Raw genomic sequence first — 15,984 nt, 5'->3', positions numbered from 1 at the left:
AGGGAGGCATGGAGGACATACAATGGGCCGCTCCCTGAGTACCAGGATGTACAAAGAGGAAGTAGCCTGGCTGTGGAACTGGCCAGAGCCTTGATGGCCCAGAGAGATCAGTGTGAATCAATCAATGTGAATTTGATTTATGCAAATAAGTTTGGCTTCCAAAGTCTGCCATCCGCAGCAGTCCCCAGCTCCCTATCTCGGGTGCTTAGTTCCAGCTGATGGGCTGGTACGCCCGGCTTTCCTCGTAGCCACCCTTCCTCCTGCGCCACGCATCCGGTGGGTGTCCTTTCCTGAAGAGCCACAGAGAACTTGCTATCCGACCTTCAGAGGCCCCCGCCCTGCTTCCAAGTCCCCCCGAGACCAGAGGTTCCACGGAACTGCTCGGTGGTGGACATCCTTTGCTGGACCGTCTTCAGGGAAGCTGCGGGCAGGGCTGGCGGTGCTGCCCCTTGGCCTGAGGCTGCAGGCCTTGGTGGGCTTGTGTGCTGACCTTAGTGGGGTCTCTGCCCCATCCACATGTGAGGTGGGACCCCCCTAACTCCCCCCCTCCCACTGCTGTGAGTAGTGCGGTGTGAGGATGTACAGCGTGGTCTTGTAAAGCCCAATTCGGAAATCCTTACCCAAAAGACCTCCAGAGACTGTCACTCATGTAAAAGCAAAGGAATCTTTATTTCAAGCTCGAGCTTGGTCCTCCACACACCAGATAACTGGTGACACCGAGAGGCCCCGAGCCCAGGGTTATAACACTTTCTATACACTTTTTAGGGAAGGCAGGGACTTTGCATACATCATAGCATCTTATAACAAATGACTACACATCGCAGGAAAATCATAAAACAATTCTGTAGTATGATTGGCGCACTACAAAGCAGGAAAGGCGCAGAAACAGGTTGTTGGTTAGATGAGAGGGCTGACATACTTTAAAGTGGTTGGCTTGTACCACAGGGGAGTCTCAAGGAGATAGGTGCTGAACTGCAGGGTTCCTTTCTCAAACAAACACCTTCTGTGTCTGACTGCTGGGTCACCATGGCCTCCAGCACCTGCCTGCGGTTTTCCCAAGGATTTTTTATGTTCCTAGTCGGCGGGGAATTGCTTCTTCTGTTCATTCCCAGGTTGGGCTCCTGGTCAGTTGCATAACTCCTACCTCAGAAGATGATCGCTAGGTCAAGATGGAGTCACCCAGGCCTCAGGCTCCTCATTCCCCCCTTTCTGATATGCACCTAAGGGCCAATTATGGTCCTTATGGGCACATATCATGTTCTCCATTGGGAACCAGTTGATATTGAGCCTTTAAGAGCACCAATTGTACATGTTAATGCATTCTCTAACAAACATCACTAGCCGGTTTACAACAGGACCGACTGTGAGTAACAAAATCAACAGTACCAAAGGCCCTTACATTTTCTTCCACTAGTCCTGACTCCGTATATCACAGCTAGCTTAATTTTATACAAGCTGTACTCATGAAGCTCCAATTTTAAGACATACTCATACCATTTGCTACATACTTAAACTTTCTGAGGTTTGTCTTCTTTGACTCTATGTTTTAAGACAATCCTTACTTTTCAAATCCTTTCTTATCCAAAGGGGATACCAGTTTTTCCCCAATTCCTTTCCCAAGGCTTTCTTTACTACCCTCCTCTTTTTTTTTACAATTCCTTGTGGCTAGAGTTTAAAACTGCCCATTTTTCCTTTGGCTTGCAGAACCAAGTTATCTCAGAACAGCCTCAAGACACCACTGGGGTGCAGAAGCTTGCTAGATTTTAAGGCTAAGAGCAGGGCTGGGTCTCATTACTACCTGCATTGATAACACACTCAGGTTATTACCATACCAGAGCCAAACTAGGCTGTGACCCTGAAGTGCCTAAGGCAAGCCAGTGATATCCTAACCCCCAATATCCACTGTGGGAGTAGAGAGGGTTATTGGGTATTACCCAAAAGAATGTTCCACAAGATCTTAGTTTTAGCAGCTTTTAACCAGGAATGCAGTCTCAGGTGATAGAATCAGGCAGTTCAGTCTACTTTTTCCACGGTGGAGGTGGTCAGGGTAACAATGTAGATTTCCTCCAGGTGACTGTCAGGCTGTAGCAGCAGCAGCAGCAGGGTCTCTCAGTGGCTCCAAGGGACTGTCACACCTTATGCTAGGCTGCAAATTCCTATACAGACTCGTCTAAGGATACATTGCATAGGCTTGGCAGGCTGTGACCCCACTAGTTTTTGAGACTATTTAGACAATAGCCCAGGACAGTTTACCAAAATGACAACTTTTTAAACTAGATAGTTCTTTTAATAAGGCTGATTTTCTAGGCAGATATAGAGGGCTCAGGCCTGTACTATTTCCCTTGCCTTTTTCACCACATTTTTTTTTAAGTGACTCTGGTCCCTTGTTCTTTTTCTTTTGGTCCGGTCATGGGGCCTGTACTCTGGGCCTGTACTCTGGGCCTGGGCGCTGTCCCTCAGCTCTTCAGCTCAAGGCTAGCGCTCTACCACTTGAGCCACAGCACCACTTCTGGCTTTTTTCTTTTTGCTTATGTGGTGATGAGGAATCAAACCCAGGGCCTCTGGCATGCAAGGCAAGCGCTCTACCACTGAGCCATCTTCCCAGCCCTGGTCCCTTGTTCTTAAAAGGGGATGATGGGCAAAGATTCATCTTCTGTAACTTCTTCAAGCTGACTCAGGGGTGTTGCTCCTCCCTAGCCAGGCACCTATAACCTTAGCCTATTTTACACAGAGGTTACCAGGGTTAGATGTCATTAAGAACAATATTTTAACTTTTGACAAATGCACAGAACTTTTCTCTGGCTATAGCAGTGTAGCTTATTTAGCTTTCTGGTTTGCAAAAGCATCTTTCTGGATGACTTAGGAATGTGATCTCTAGTGATCCTAACAATGCCTAAGTTACTATGCAGACCTTCAGACAGATACCAATAGAAACACCCTCAAGTTTACAAACTTTTTCCTGAGCAGATGCATTTCATGTAGCTGGTGTCAGCTCAAAAATTACTGCCAATTAGGGCTTTTGGCACATACAGGGTTGGGATTTAAATTATCCCCCACATTTTATAACTTTAGCTTTTTACTACTATCACAGAGGATAGCAAGTTCCAGTCCCTTACAAGGTAGTTAGTCATGGACCTTAGGCATGCTTACAAACTATCTACTCATGACCTCCTGGCTCTGACCAATTTTTGAAGCGCCACGCAAAATGATTCTAGGATCTGACATTATTTCTGCCATCCAAGCGTGGCTTACTGCCTCTGGATGCTCTACCATTGCTTTTGTCCCAGGAGTGTCTTCTCCACACTGGGAAAAATGCTTCATTGGCATTTCTCTTAGTTGGTCGCTGGACTTGAACTCGGGGCCTGAGTGCTGTCCCTCAGCTCTACAGCTCAAGGCTAACACTCTTTGAGTCCCAAAGCAACTCTGCTTGCTCTTTCAGCACTCTGCTGGCTGAGTAGAGGTGACAGTCTCACAGGGACCTTTTTTTGCCTGGGCTGGCTTTAAACCAGTTTGCAGATCAATGAGTCTTTTAAAAGGCCACTTTACTTCAATTAAAAGCAACAAGGTGGTCAACATAGAAGTAGCTTTTAAGCATGTTCTTACCTGAAAATTATTAAGAGCCAGAGTTATATCTGACAAACTTGTAAGAATCCTCTGTGCTTTGTTCTGGGCTTGCTGGAAACTGTTAAAAAAATAAACCTAAAAGAGCAAACTGGAATAGCAATTATTTTGGTAATCCTAATTTTTTCCTTTGTGCACTTTGAGGCAAGTGTTAAGAACAATTTTATTTTTAAGCTTTATATCCAGAAATCCATTCCTAATTTTTTAAGCCTCTTTTTAATCTCTTTTAACACTTTATACTTTAGTTTTCATTTGTGTTTTGAAAAGATCCCTTGAAATCTTGAGGCCAAGTGTCACTCATTGTCTCTTGGCTGCTTGTTTTAAAACAGATACACATTAAAACTTTAAACTCAAATGACAATTTTTCCTTAATGCAAGAGTTACAGTCACCATCACTGTATGAAGAAGCTAGACTTAACACCTTTATGACTTTTAAAAACATATCCTAATTGTAGAATATCTTTCATTAAAAGCAAGTCATATTATATAAATAAACTTTTTAATCCTCTTTTTAAGGTCTTCTTAATTTTAATTTTAACACATCCACAGGGCAGTTTTAGCAATACAATCAGATCATCACACCACTCACTTTAACCATCATGTTTCCAGTGTCTATCTGCAGGGAAAAGGGACAGAACAAGATGGGCCACTCAGCCCCTCCTATGGAATGGTCACACACCCAATCCCACTCTTTCGGGTTAGATGAACTATGTTTGTGCCAACTTGCCCTCTTTTACCATGCGTGGACTCCTCTCAGGGTCTGTCCCACCATCTGTGGACTCCCATCCCCACCCCCCAGGGCCTGTCCCACCATGCATGACCAGTTGAACTGCACTTCTGCCTGTTCACCCCTCACCCATAAAGATAGGTCTTCTGTTGGCTTCTAAGTTTTCCCCCTGTCTTTTCTCTTGGTTCTTGAATGAAATACACAGTTTTAGACAGACAGTGCTAAACTATCTTTACATTTAAATTTCTAATATTTATCCCCAAATTTTAGCCAAGGGAACTAAATCCCAAACTGCCAATGCATTTTTGTTATGCCAGATATCTTGATTATAGTGTAAACAGCCTTATGTATTTTAAAATTAGATTTTAAAATACCAGATTTTAAAATTTTCTTTTCTTTTCTTTTCTTTATTTTTTTTTGGTCCGGTCGTGGGGCCTGAACTCTGGGTCTGGGCACTGTCCCTCAGCTCTTCAGCTCAAGGCTAGTGCTCTACCACTTGAGCCACAGTGCCACTTCCGGCTTTTTTCTTTTTGCTTATGTGGTGCTGAGGAATCGAACCCAGGGCTTCAGGCATGCAAGGCAAGTACTCTACCACTGAGCCACCTTCCCAGCCCCAGATTTTTAAATTTTCAAGTTAAAGAATCCTTAAAAAGCCTTTTAAAACAATGTGAAGATTCTTTAAATTTTTTGGTAATGTCCAAACCTCATAACCTTTTGAATTTTAAACTTAAACTCACCCAATTGTTACAGCATACTGACAATTCTTATCTTGAACATGTTCACATGCACACAAAACACACACACAGATCTTAAAGTGTGTAAAAATTAAAATCAGTTGTACATATATTTTCTAAAGTTTTTAAACAAAAAATTTAAGACAATTTTTTTTAAATGAAGTACCTTTGTTGAGCTTCATTTTCCCAAGACTTGCTTGTTTAGCAAGGCATTTCACCAATCAGTCTTTTGAATCCCTTCTGTTGGAGGAGGGCTGGGGGTGGGGGTGGGGTCACCTGACACTAAACTGGCCTGATTTTTACCCAATTTTGACAAGAGTACTTTACAAATTGTTAAGCTGTCTGGAGCAGCTGAAAGTCCAGACCAGGTTCACTGCTATCTACACCCTCGCCTCTCCTCCAGCAGCCTCCACTGGGAGAAGGTGCAGCCTGAGGCTTGTCCATGCCCCGCCTCTCGGCTGCTGTAACACAAGGGGGGGGGGGACTTAGCAGGTCTGTGACCAAGCCCAGTGGGGGGCTGGAACTTTTATTCCCCCAGAGATGTTCAAATAAATAAATAACAAAAACAGATAAACACAAAAACCAAGGATCCACATTTAAAACTGGTACCAATTCTATGACTGCACTAGTGGATAGCCTACCCTGTAAACTATCAGTCAGAAAGTGCCGGACTCAAATATCCGCACTAGTGGATAGTTTACCCCGAAGGGGTCCGGGAGACGTCTCCCACCGGCCCCGTTGGCTGTCTTATAGCGTGTCCGCCAAGACCTCTTGCCAACCCCAATAGAGAACCTGCAGGCAACTCAGATACCAGATAATTACAGAGTGGCAATGCCTCAACTTACCAGCCGGGTTTCTCAGGACTTCTTGGTTAAGGCATCTGGGTGGCCTTGCGGGGGATTCCCAGCCAATGCACCAAGTGTAAAGCTGAATTCGGAAATCCTTACCCAAAAAACCACCAGAGATAGTCACCAATGTAAGAGCAAAGGAGTCTTTATTGCAAGCTCGAGCTTGGTCCTCCCCATACCAGGTAACTGGTGACACGGAGAGGCCCCGAGCCCAGGGTTATAGCACTTTTTATATACTTTTTAGGGAAGGCAGGGACTTTGCATACATCATAGCATCTTGTAACAAATGACTACATATCGCGGGAAAATCATAAAACAATTCTATAGTATGATTGGCGCACTACAAAGCAGGAAAGGCCCAGAAACAGGTTGTTGGTTAGATCAGAGGTCTGACATACTTTAAACTGGTTGGCTTGCACCACAGGGGAGTCTCAAGGAGATAGGCGCTGAATTCTATAGCTGAACTGCAGGGTTCCTTTCTCAAACAAACACCTTCTGTGGTCTGACTGCTGGGTCACCATGCCCTCCAGCACCTGCCTGCGGTTTTCCCAAGGATTGTTTATGTTCCTAGTCGGCCGGGAATTGCTTCTTCTGTTCATTCCCAGGTTGGGCTCATGGTCAGCTGCATAACTCCTACCTCAGAAGATGATCCCTAGCTCAAGATGGAGTCACCCAGGCCTCAGGCTCCTCAGTCTCATGATCGTCTCACCCCACAGATACAGGGAAGCCTTGGCCACGTGTGGTTATGTCCTGTATCTGAATAAATCAAACAGAGAAATCTGACGGGCGAAGAAATCTAGTTGAGAAGCGCAGAGATAAAACTGAACTCCCAGGAGCAGTAGTCCAGGAAAACAACACATTGTTGAAGCTCCTGCTCTGGGGGACCTGTGGCTGGAAGCTGGTGCCACAGGCCTGCGAGGGCTCTGGCCTGCCTGGCGTGGACTCCCTACCTGCCCGGGCCCAGCTGCCCCAGCTCCTTAGCCCCAGACCTTGCTTGTTTCTTCTGCTGACTTACTGTTTCTTATCTTAAAACTAACTATAGGTGGCAATTAGTTGTATTTGCAGAAGAACAAACAAAGATGCTTTATTCAGACAGCTTGAGGCAGTTTGGACTAGTCCTACAGCTCACTTTGATGTAATTATAAAGTACCAGAACTAGCAAACACATATACAACAAGAACAGTAAGGAGTGGGGAGGGATTGAGCTGGAGGCCCAGGCTAGCCTGGGAGTCCTGAGCAACCTGGACTGTGTGGATGGAAAGGTAGAGGGAGGGGGGAGGGAGGGAGGGAGGAAGAAAGGAAGAGAGGAAGGAAGGAAGGAAAGAAGGAAGGAAGGAAAGAAGGAAGGAAGGAAGGGAAAGAAAGGAAAAAAGGAAAGGAAAGAAGGAAAGAGAGAAAGAGGAGGAAGTTAGGGAAAGGGAAGGGAGAGAGGGAAGGAAAGAGGGAAAGAGAAAGGACAGACAACTAGTGGAATAAATCTGTAGTGCTCTTAAGCTTGTTGGTTTGACTGTAGTTTATTTCATGGGAGCTCAGCGGATTTGCTGCTGTTTGAAGCACTTTGCCTCTGAAATTTGTACATGAAGAAGGAAGCTTGTGTGCAGTTTTTCTATGGTCAGCAGAGCAGTATGCCTGTTTTCTGTGCATACACAGTCCAGGTGTAAATGGGCTTATGTTTGTAAAACTTGGAGAGTCCTGTCATGTGAGCAAGTACACTCCCATCAGCATTTGCAAATCACCGCATAGAGGTTGGTTACTGTCAGATAGCTGGTCTGAAATTTATAAAACTATGTGGCAGAAAGAGAAGATGGTTTTCCAAAGAAACTGAGGAGTTAGAAAATTATAACCAAGGGGCTGGGAAGGTGGCTCAGTGGTAGAGCGCTTGCCTTGCATGCCAGAGGCCCTGAGTTCGATTCCTCAGCACCACATAAGCAAAAAGAAAAAAAGCTGGAAGTGGCACTGTGGCTCAAGTGGTAGGGTGCTAGCCTTGAGCTGAAGAGCTGAGGGACAGCGCCCAGGCCCAGAGTTCAGGCCCTACGACCGGACCCTCCCCCCCCCCAAAAAAAAGAAAATTATAACCAAGATATAAATCTTGCCAGCCTGCTTTGTTATGGACAAATGAAAAACATTTAGAAAAACGCAGTTGCCATTAATTGTGATCTTAAAATAATCATAGTGTCAGATTAGAGAAGTCAGAATTGTGTCCCCCATGTTACACAGTGGGGCAGGATGGAAGGAAATCTTGTCTCAGAGCAGTCTTTAGCCCCAAACACTTTTATCACCTGCTTTACCCTTCTGTGAGAGAAGCAATTTTGAAATACAATGTTTTTACTCAGATTGAACTAAGTAGGCTCAGAAAACATCGTCTCCAGAACCTTCCTGATCCTCACCATCATTGAAAACAGGAAGCGGTGCAATGGTACAGTCCTGAGTTTAGGAGTTACTTACTAACCCTGTGAAGCTTGAATAACTTGATTTCTATAAGCATCAGACATGGGAGCAGAAAACAGTAAGACTGGAGCTGATGCAGGTTGAGTGCAGGGCTGAATACAATTACATGGAGAGTGGCTGGCAGAGTGAGCTCTTGATGCCAGTGATGGTTGTAGGGTTTGCTGGTGAACAGAACTGAGATGGCACCCTGAGGATGTCAGCTTCTCCAGGAATGGAGGGTGGATGTCACACAGGCATGTGATAGCACCCATCCCACAAGGACAGTCACAGACAGGAGAAGAGTTTATTGCCAGCAGAGGCTGACAAGGCCACCTCCACCATGGGAGAGGGAGAAATGGCACCTGTCTGTTTCCCAGGGAGCATCTGGGTCCTGTCGGGTCTAGAGGTGGGGGGTACTCTGCATGTGCAGCTGGTCACTGGAAACAGCGCATATGCAGATGGGTGTAGGTCTGGGCAGAGAGCAGGAATGCTATGGATCCTGGAGAAACTGGCAGGGGCCCTGGGGAGAGTTCTCCTCTCTTTGTGAAGGGCAGGATGGTCTCAGGTCTGGCAGCTGGGCCTCAAGATACATGCTGAGGACCTGGCAAGCCCCAAATGGAAGAGGACCTACTATCACTGTTGACTTGGTCAGAGAGTGCAGCAAGAAATGCTTGCCCCTTGCTTCTGTCTCTTAAGGGAATCCTGAGCACTGCTTCATCTTCACAGAATAATGGGACCACTGAACATCAAGTAGAGTCTTTCATAAGGAAAAAACTGGAGTCCCTGTTAAAGGAGTCCCAGATCCGAGACAAAGAAGACCCTGACAGCTTCACAGTGAGGGCGCTGCTGAAGGCCACACACGAGGGCCTGCATGCTCACCTGAGACAGGTACGCTGTCCACACACCAGGGCCTGCACACTCATCTGAGACAGGTATGCCATCCACACACCAGGGCCTGCACGCTCCCCTGAGACAGGTACGCCATCCACACACCAGGGCCTGCACACTCACCTGAGGCAGATATGCTGTTCACACACCAGGGCCTGCACACTCACCTGAGGCAGATATGCTGTCCACACACGAGAGCCTGCAGTTCACCTGAGGCAGGTATACTCTCCACACACCAGGGCCTGCACGCTCACCTGAGGCAGATACGCTGTCCACACACCAGGGCCTGCACGCTCACCTGAGGCAGGTATGCTGTCCACACACAAGGGCCTGCATGCTCACCTGAGGCAGGTACACCATCCACATATGAAGTTCTGCACGCTTACCTGAGGCAGGTATACTCTCCACACACCAGGGCCTGCACACTCACCTGAGGCAGGTACGCCGCCCACACTACAGGGCCTGCACACTAGTGTCTCAGCCCACTGCAGGCTATCAAAGAGCATCCACTCAAGACACAGAGCAGGGCATGGAGCAGGGCTCCGCTGGGGACACCTTAGAGGTCACCATGCCCCTTACAGTCCTCCTTACCAAGGACATCATTCAAAGCACAGACAGGTGTTGCTGTGGCTCACTTAAACAAGCACACACATACACACTACTTCATAGATATCCCTGGATCTCATTTGTAAGTAGCACTGCTGCATGTGATTGTTTTCTTTATTCCACAGGCTATTGACTAAGTCTGGTCATTGTCTAAAATTAAATCTCTTCTTAATTGAAAGTAATTTGTCCTCATTCAGGACACATTTTACATAGCCTGAGGGACAGGCAGTGAGGGCAGTGGAGCTGGGCACTTCTGTCCGGCTGGAGGCAGTGGGCATTGTCTCGGTGCTGGGCAGACCCACACCCAGCAGGCAGAGGTGGAGGCTGAGCAGAAGGGAACAGACAGAGGGGACTAATGGGAGAGAGGGTCTTGATCTTCTGATCTACCTGAGCCCCCAAAAAACAGAAGAAGAAAAATACTTCTGTATACCTTTATCTACTCAGAACCCCGATGGGAAGGAAAGTGGGAAGAAATCACAGGCACGGACCCTCATGACCAACTTTGGAAAGCACAAGGTATGAATTCAAACTTGTGAGCATGTGGTATAAAAATAAAGAAATGTGTATACCTGTTTCATTTAATGGAAAGATTCTGAAAGGAGAGAAGAATTTCAGTTATGAACGTAGAATGATTAGAGGTTTCTTTATTTTAATTTTTAAAAAGAATTATCTTTAAGTGGCTATATAGAGAGATTTCATTTGGACAAGTCAGTTTCTAAGTACAATGCTTCTTTGTCAACATCACCCCATCCCTTGTTCCCCCCATCTCCCAATCCACCCATCCCCTTGGATTTCCTGGTTCCATTTGCACATATACACATGGATGAAGATTTCTTAATCAGGACCCCAGGAATGTATCAGAAAGCACAATGCACACCGAGAGAGAATATTTTAAATATTCCCACCCTTGACATGCCCCAACCACAGTGTGTGAGGAGAAGTTTTTCTAAGAGATGAGTTTTATGTGCCTTAGAAATCAGTCTCTGAGCACAAAAGTCTAGATTTTGCATAAATATTTTAGTATAAGGATGCTGATTAATGTTTTAATATAAAGATCCCAATTAATATTTTAATATAAGTAAACAACACATTTGTTGTTTAATGCTGAAATTAGAGGCTATATTTGGTCTTTTTTCTCTCTCAGTTACTATTTGTCTCCTGTCTCTCTGTGTCTGTTTCTCTGCGTAGCTCTCTGTCTTTGTGTCTCTGTCTCCCCTCTGTCTCTGTGTCTCTGTCTTTGTCTGTGTCTGTTTCGCCAAGCCAGTCTGTCTGTCTGTGTACATGTTGTGTTTAAACCCAGTCCATTCTCCATGGGATGTAGGATTTCCCCCATGTTACATTTACTATGATTTTTGCTGCAGAAAGCCACAAAGTCTCGGTCAAAGTCATACAGTACGGAGGAGGAGGAGGACTTGCAGCAGAACCCGGGCAGGGAGGGCGGCCAGATATGCAGGTGAGTGAGCTGTGTGCTTCTGGCCCAGGGTGCAGGGACTCTGGCTCTGAAAGATGGACTTGCCCTGAGATCACAACAGTGGTGGGGGAGAGTCAGCACACCACCAGGCACTCAACAGACTTAGTCTCCCAAAGGAAGGTGTATTCCATGACAGATAGATGGACAGACTGATGGACAGCTATGGACACATACACATGTGTACACACACCAGTAAGAGTGTTGTGTGTGGAGTCACACTGACTGTGGCAGTGGTGTACACTGATTTTTATACATGTGTGTGTTCCATTCTGACTTTCTTGGCGAAGTGAACTATTGGAACTTTTTGTCCTGTGCTCTTTCATTGAATGTATTCCAGCACTATTAAGGTGGGAATTTTTTTTTCAAATTTTTTTATTGTGATTAAGTGGTTACATAATTTCCCAAATTTCACAGTATTATGGGATAGTGAAGCTTAGCTAAAGTCACAAACACATTCTAACTTTCATGGGGCAAATTGTCTATCATGGTCTATAACATTTATGAGTTCTGTGAGCTTTGCGATAGTTATTTCTTCCACATTGGGTGGTATGTATATTTCTTTTGTTTTGCATAGCATCAGCTGTTCCCTCTTTCCCACTTGTTCCCTCCCTCCCATCGCTGCCATTGTGTTGCTTAGTTCATTTTGATCAATGTCTAGTGCAGCTGATGGGTCCCGCTGTTATATGCTTTTCCCTGATTCCCTCTAGTTCTGTGTCATCCTCCTGGTTTCCCTCCGGTGTGCACATATATACCATACACGTGATCAGCTGCATGGGGTTATTTAGTAGTGATTCGACCAGATAAGTGAAGTACTTTGTTTCTTAAGTCCTGTTAATTTTGTCAAATCACCTAACATTTTGGATTTAACATCCACTTATCAGGGAGACCATGTGCCATTTGTCTCTGAACTTGGCTTATCTCACTCAACATGATTTCTTCTAGTTCCATCCATTTCCCTGCAAATGCCATTATTTTGTCATTTCTAATGGCTGCATAATATTCCATTGTGTATAGATACCACAATTTTTGGATCCATTCATCTGTGGTGGGGCATCTGGGTTGTTTCCATATCCTAGCTATTGTGAACAGTGCTGCAAAAAACATGGAGGTGCATGTGTCCTCGTATACTGGTTCCTGTTGTTCAGGGTAGATGCCTAGAAGTGGTATGACTGGGTCATAAGGGAGGTCAATCTTTAGCTTTTTGAGGACCCTCCAGACTGCTTTCCAAAGTGGTTGTATAAGTGTACATTCCCACCAGTAGTGTAATAGGGTTCCTCTTTCTCCGCATCCCCTTAAGGTGGGAGTTTTTGTTGCCGTAAGTTCACTGTTTTCTCTCCAAAGAGTATTCAAATGTTTATTGGGTGAATAAATCTATTTCACCACTATCCAATTCCAGAATATTTTCCTCGGAAAGACCCGTAGCCCTAACCAGCCTCCCGCCATTCACCTGTTCCTCAGGTGCTGATGAGCAGTCATTAAGTCCTTTGTCTCCATTGGTTTGCTAAGATGTGGGCTTTGAGGACTGGCTTCTGTGTGTTTAGTTTGCGTCTTCAGCACTCATCCACATTGTAGCAGGCTCCATTCCTCCACCCACACTTATTTCTCAGCCTACTCTCTTGTGCCGATCTCCAGCATTTTGTACTAGTCCATTACTTGAAAGGCACCTTGCTGTTTTCTGCTGCTTGGCTGTTAGGAACACTGCCGTGCGCATTCAGGTCTAAGCATTTTTTAAAATGTGCATGCAGGCTTTTATTTCTCTTGGGTGTATAACTGGAAGCAAAGTTCTGGGTAACAGAGTAACTCCATTTTCCCAAGGGACTGCCAAGCCATTTTTCAAATGTTGCTATCACTTCTATCCCGCAGTAAGGTGCGCTTCCTTTCTCTGAAACCTTGTGGTATCTGCCTCCTGGTCTGGCTGCCCTTTGTAGGCATGACATGGATCTGATTTGTACTTTCCCAGTGACTGACAGTATCCAACATCTGCTTACGTGCTTATTGGCTGTCATGACGGGGCTCTCGGTCAGGGGTAGGACTTTCCACAGACATTGAGTGGGCTTCCCTGGGGCAGAAGGTCCTGTGGAATTTGTTGGCTATGCAGGGCAGATCTAGAATGTTCTGTGGGAGAGCAAGGATAGGAAAACACCTCAGGAGAAGCAGCACTAATTGAGCAAGGTGAAGAATACGTGTGTGTGTGGGGGGGGAGTGTTAGTATAAAACCTGACTTGCAATTGTATCTCTAAAAGAAATCGTGGTGGAAACTCCATTTCTTGGAAGGGATGTGCTCTGGCCACCCATCCTTCAGTCCAGTTCTCCGCTGCTCCCCCTGACAGGGTTTCAGTGGGAAGAAAACCCTCCTCCTCATGGAGAGGAGGCTGTGGACCCAGCAGAGCCGAGGCTGCATCAGCCGTCATGGGTGAAGGGAGGGTGGAGGAGGGCGCACTGAGCTCGGGGTCCTGGCCTGGCTCCACCGAGGCCTGGCGCTGGCTGTGCGTTCATCTGTCATTCCCTCTGAGGTGGAAGGTGAGGAGCCCGGAGCCCCAGGTACCCCCCAGGCTAACAGCATGACTCTTGGGGTGTACTTCGCAGGCTGGGCCGCCGGAGGAAGACCATGAAGCTGTGTCGAGAGCTGTCTGACCTGGTCATCTACACGAATTCCGTGGCCGCCCAGGACATCGTGGATGATGGTAAGGCCTGGGCTCTCTCCTCTCCCTTTCCCACCTCCTTCCCTCACCTCTGCCCCCCCCCCACCTCCAATGTCTGGCTCATCAGGTTGTTTCTGGGGCTGTGTAGGATCCCATTGGAGAGTGAGGGGAATGGATGCGGATAGGATTCTGCACTCTGTGAAGGCACTGTGGTGCTCACCTGGTTGCTCGAGGGCAGTTGTTTCCCGCAGGGCTGAGGACTGGGCTAATCAACACCTTAGGCAGCACTGGGCACGCAGGAAGCCTGGCTCCATGGCTGAGTCTCCCATTGCCATTCCAAGAGTGACAGGCCAGAGGGAAATGAGTATGTTGCGAACGCAAGGCCCTGCAGGGCTCCGTACTTTCAGGCTATGGCTTTGGTGAAAGTATTTGAGACGGTAGATTGGAACTCTCACGGAAAGAACGGGTGTTTCAGTGTCTGACGGTGCTGACCAGCAGCGAGCTGCCACACTGTGCTGATAAGTTCTAGCGAGCCAGACCCCCCGCCCCCCCCCCACCAGCTGGGCTCTTTTTGATTGTCCTCCCTTTCATCTAGCTCCTGGATGCTTTGAAATAACCACTGTCACATGCAGCAGCTTCAGTCTCATTTAATTTTAATTCAAGTGACACAAAAATCAGGACCTCTGGTTTTCTCAGCACATATCATGGGGGCACGGAGATGGCTTTGTGAGGGCTTCTGTTCCTGTGAAATCTAGGCTGCTTTCCTGGGGCCTTCATCCTGCCTCACTCGCTATCTGCCTCTTCTGCAGATTTCCTGCCCTCTGTCCTCCTTCCCCTACTCTCTCCCCCTCCTCCTCGTCCTCATTCTCCTCTTACTCCTCCTTCCCCTCCTCCCTCTCCTCTTCCTCCCTCCCCCCTCCTCCTCTCCTTCCTCTCCTTCCCCTCCTCTCTCCCCTCTTTCCCCTTCTCCTTCCCCTCCTTCTTCCTCCTCCCCCTCCTTCCTCCTACTTCCCCTCCTTCCTCCTCCTTCCCCTCCTTTTCCTCCCCTCCTTCCCCTCATTCCTCCCCTCCTCCTCTTCTCCCCCTCCTTCCTGTTGATTCCTTCTTCATTGGGAAAGATATTCTGCTTGAGTCATGGCATAGATCATAGTTTTCTCTCCTCATGCTGAGCAGATTACTAGAATTCGTGGTGTGGGTGTATTCTGGGTAGAGCATAGGACATCCGGAATGCACAGGCACATTAGCAGATGCACGCTTCTGCCTGGGCAACAGATGGCCAATAACAAAAATAAAAACAAGGGAAGTCCTAAAATTGGAATTTGTGGCACTGGTTCTGTCAGGAAAGGCCTCCGTGGCAGTTGGCTGCATTGAATTTAGATTTTTTTCGCAGCTGCTTTTGTACATGTTACTTTTGGGCTAAAGGCTTCTCTGCATAGCATGAAGTGTGGGTAAACTGAGTCAACCTACCGTCTGTCTGCACAAGGCGCTGGGTCTGTCTCAGCCCGTCCCAGACATGCACAGACAGTGCAGACTTGTGCTCTATCCCTGGGACCATGATGCTGCCTCCTTTTACCTTCCCTCTGTCCCTGGATGCTGTGAATGTAACCTGTGTGTGGGGTGGAGTCACCCGATTCTGGGGGTGCTCCGGAGAGTTTGGTAGGTGTGAGGGCGGTGGGTTTGGGAGGATCTGTGCGTTCCGCTTGTGGCAGCCTGTTTCCCCGTCCACTCCGGGCTGTGGTTCTCAGCCCCCTCTGCCCTCCCCCTCATCCCCCCCCCCCCGCCCCGTCATACCTGCCAGGCACCACGGGCAACGTGCTATCCTTCAGCGAAACCAGGGCACACCAGGTCGTCCAGCAGAAGCCAGAGCAGTTCATGGTCTACAACCAGAAGCAGCTGACTAGGGTTTACCCCTCGGCCTACCGCATCGACTCCAGCAACTTCAACCCCCTGCCCTACTGGAACACGGGCTGCCAGCTTGGTGGGTGGGGTGGGGTGTGGCGGGGGAGGGGGAGGGCTGCCA

At 47.3% G+C, this 15,984-nt stretch overlaps 1 protein-coding gene across 1 annotated transcript in view; it reads left to right on the top strand.

Moving 5' to 3' along the window:
* LOC138837093 (1-phosphatidylinositol 4,5-bisphosphate phosphodiesterase eta-1-like) overlaps positions 1-15,984 on the top strand; it is a 120,872-nt gene that overhangs the window by 92,903 nt on the left and 11,985 nt on the right. The window contains exons 12-16 of the mRNA XM_070035882.1: positions 9,084-9,245; positions 10,296-10,367; positions 11,213-11,304; positions 13,909-14,006; positions 15,763-15,942. Coding sequence (XP_069891983.1) covers positions 9,084-9,245; positions 10,296-10,367; positions 11,213-11,304; positions 13,909-14,006; positions 15,763-15,942 — 604 coding nt within the window. The remainder of the gene's footprint in view (positions 1-9,083; positions 9,246-10,295; positions 10,368-11,212; positions 11,305-13,908; positions 14,007-15,762; positions 15,943-15,984) is intronic.

This window comes from Dipodomys merriami, unplaced genomic scaffold, assembly GCF_024711535.1.
Source record: "Dipodomys merriami isolate MVZ:Mamm:240054 unplaced genomic scaffold, mDipMer1.0.p SCAF_261, whole genome shotgun sequence".
NCBI lineage: Eukaryota > Metazoa > Chordata > Mammalia > Rodentia > Heteromyidae > Dipodomys > Dipodomys merriami.
Note: the sequence above shows the minus strand (reverse complement) of the source record. Positions and strands in the feature narration are given on the sequence as shown.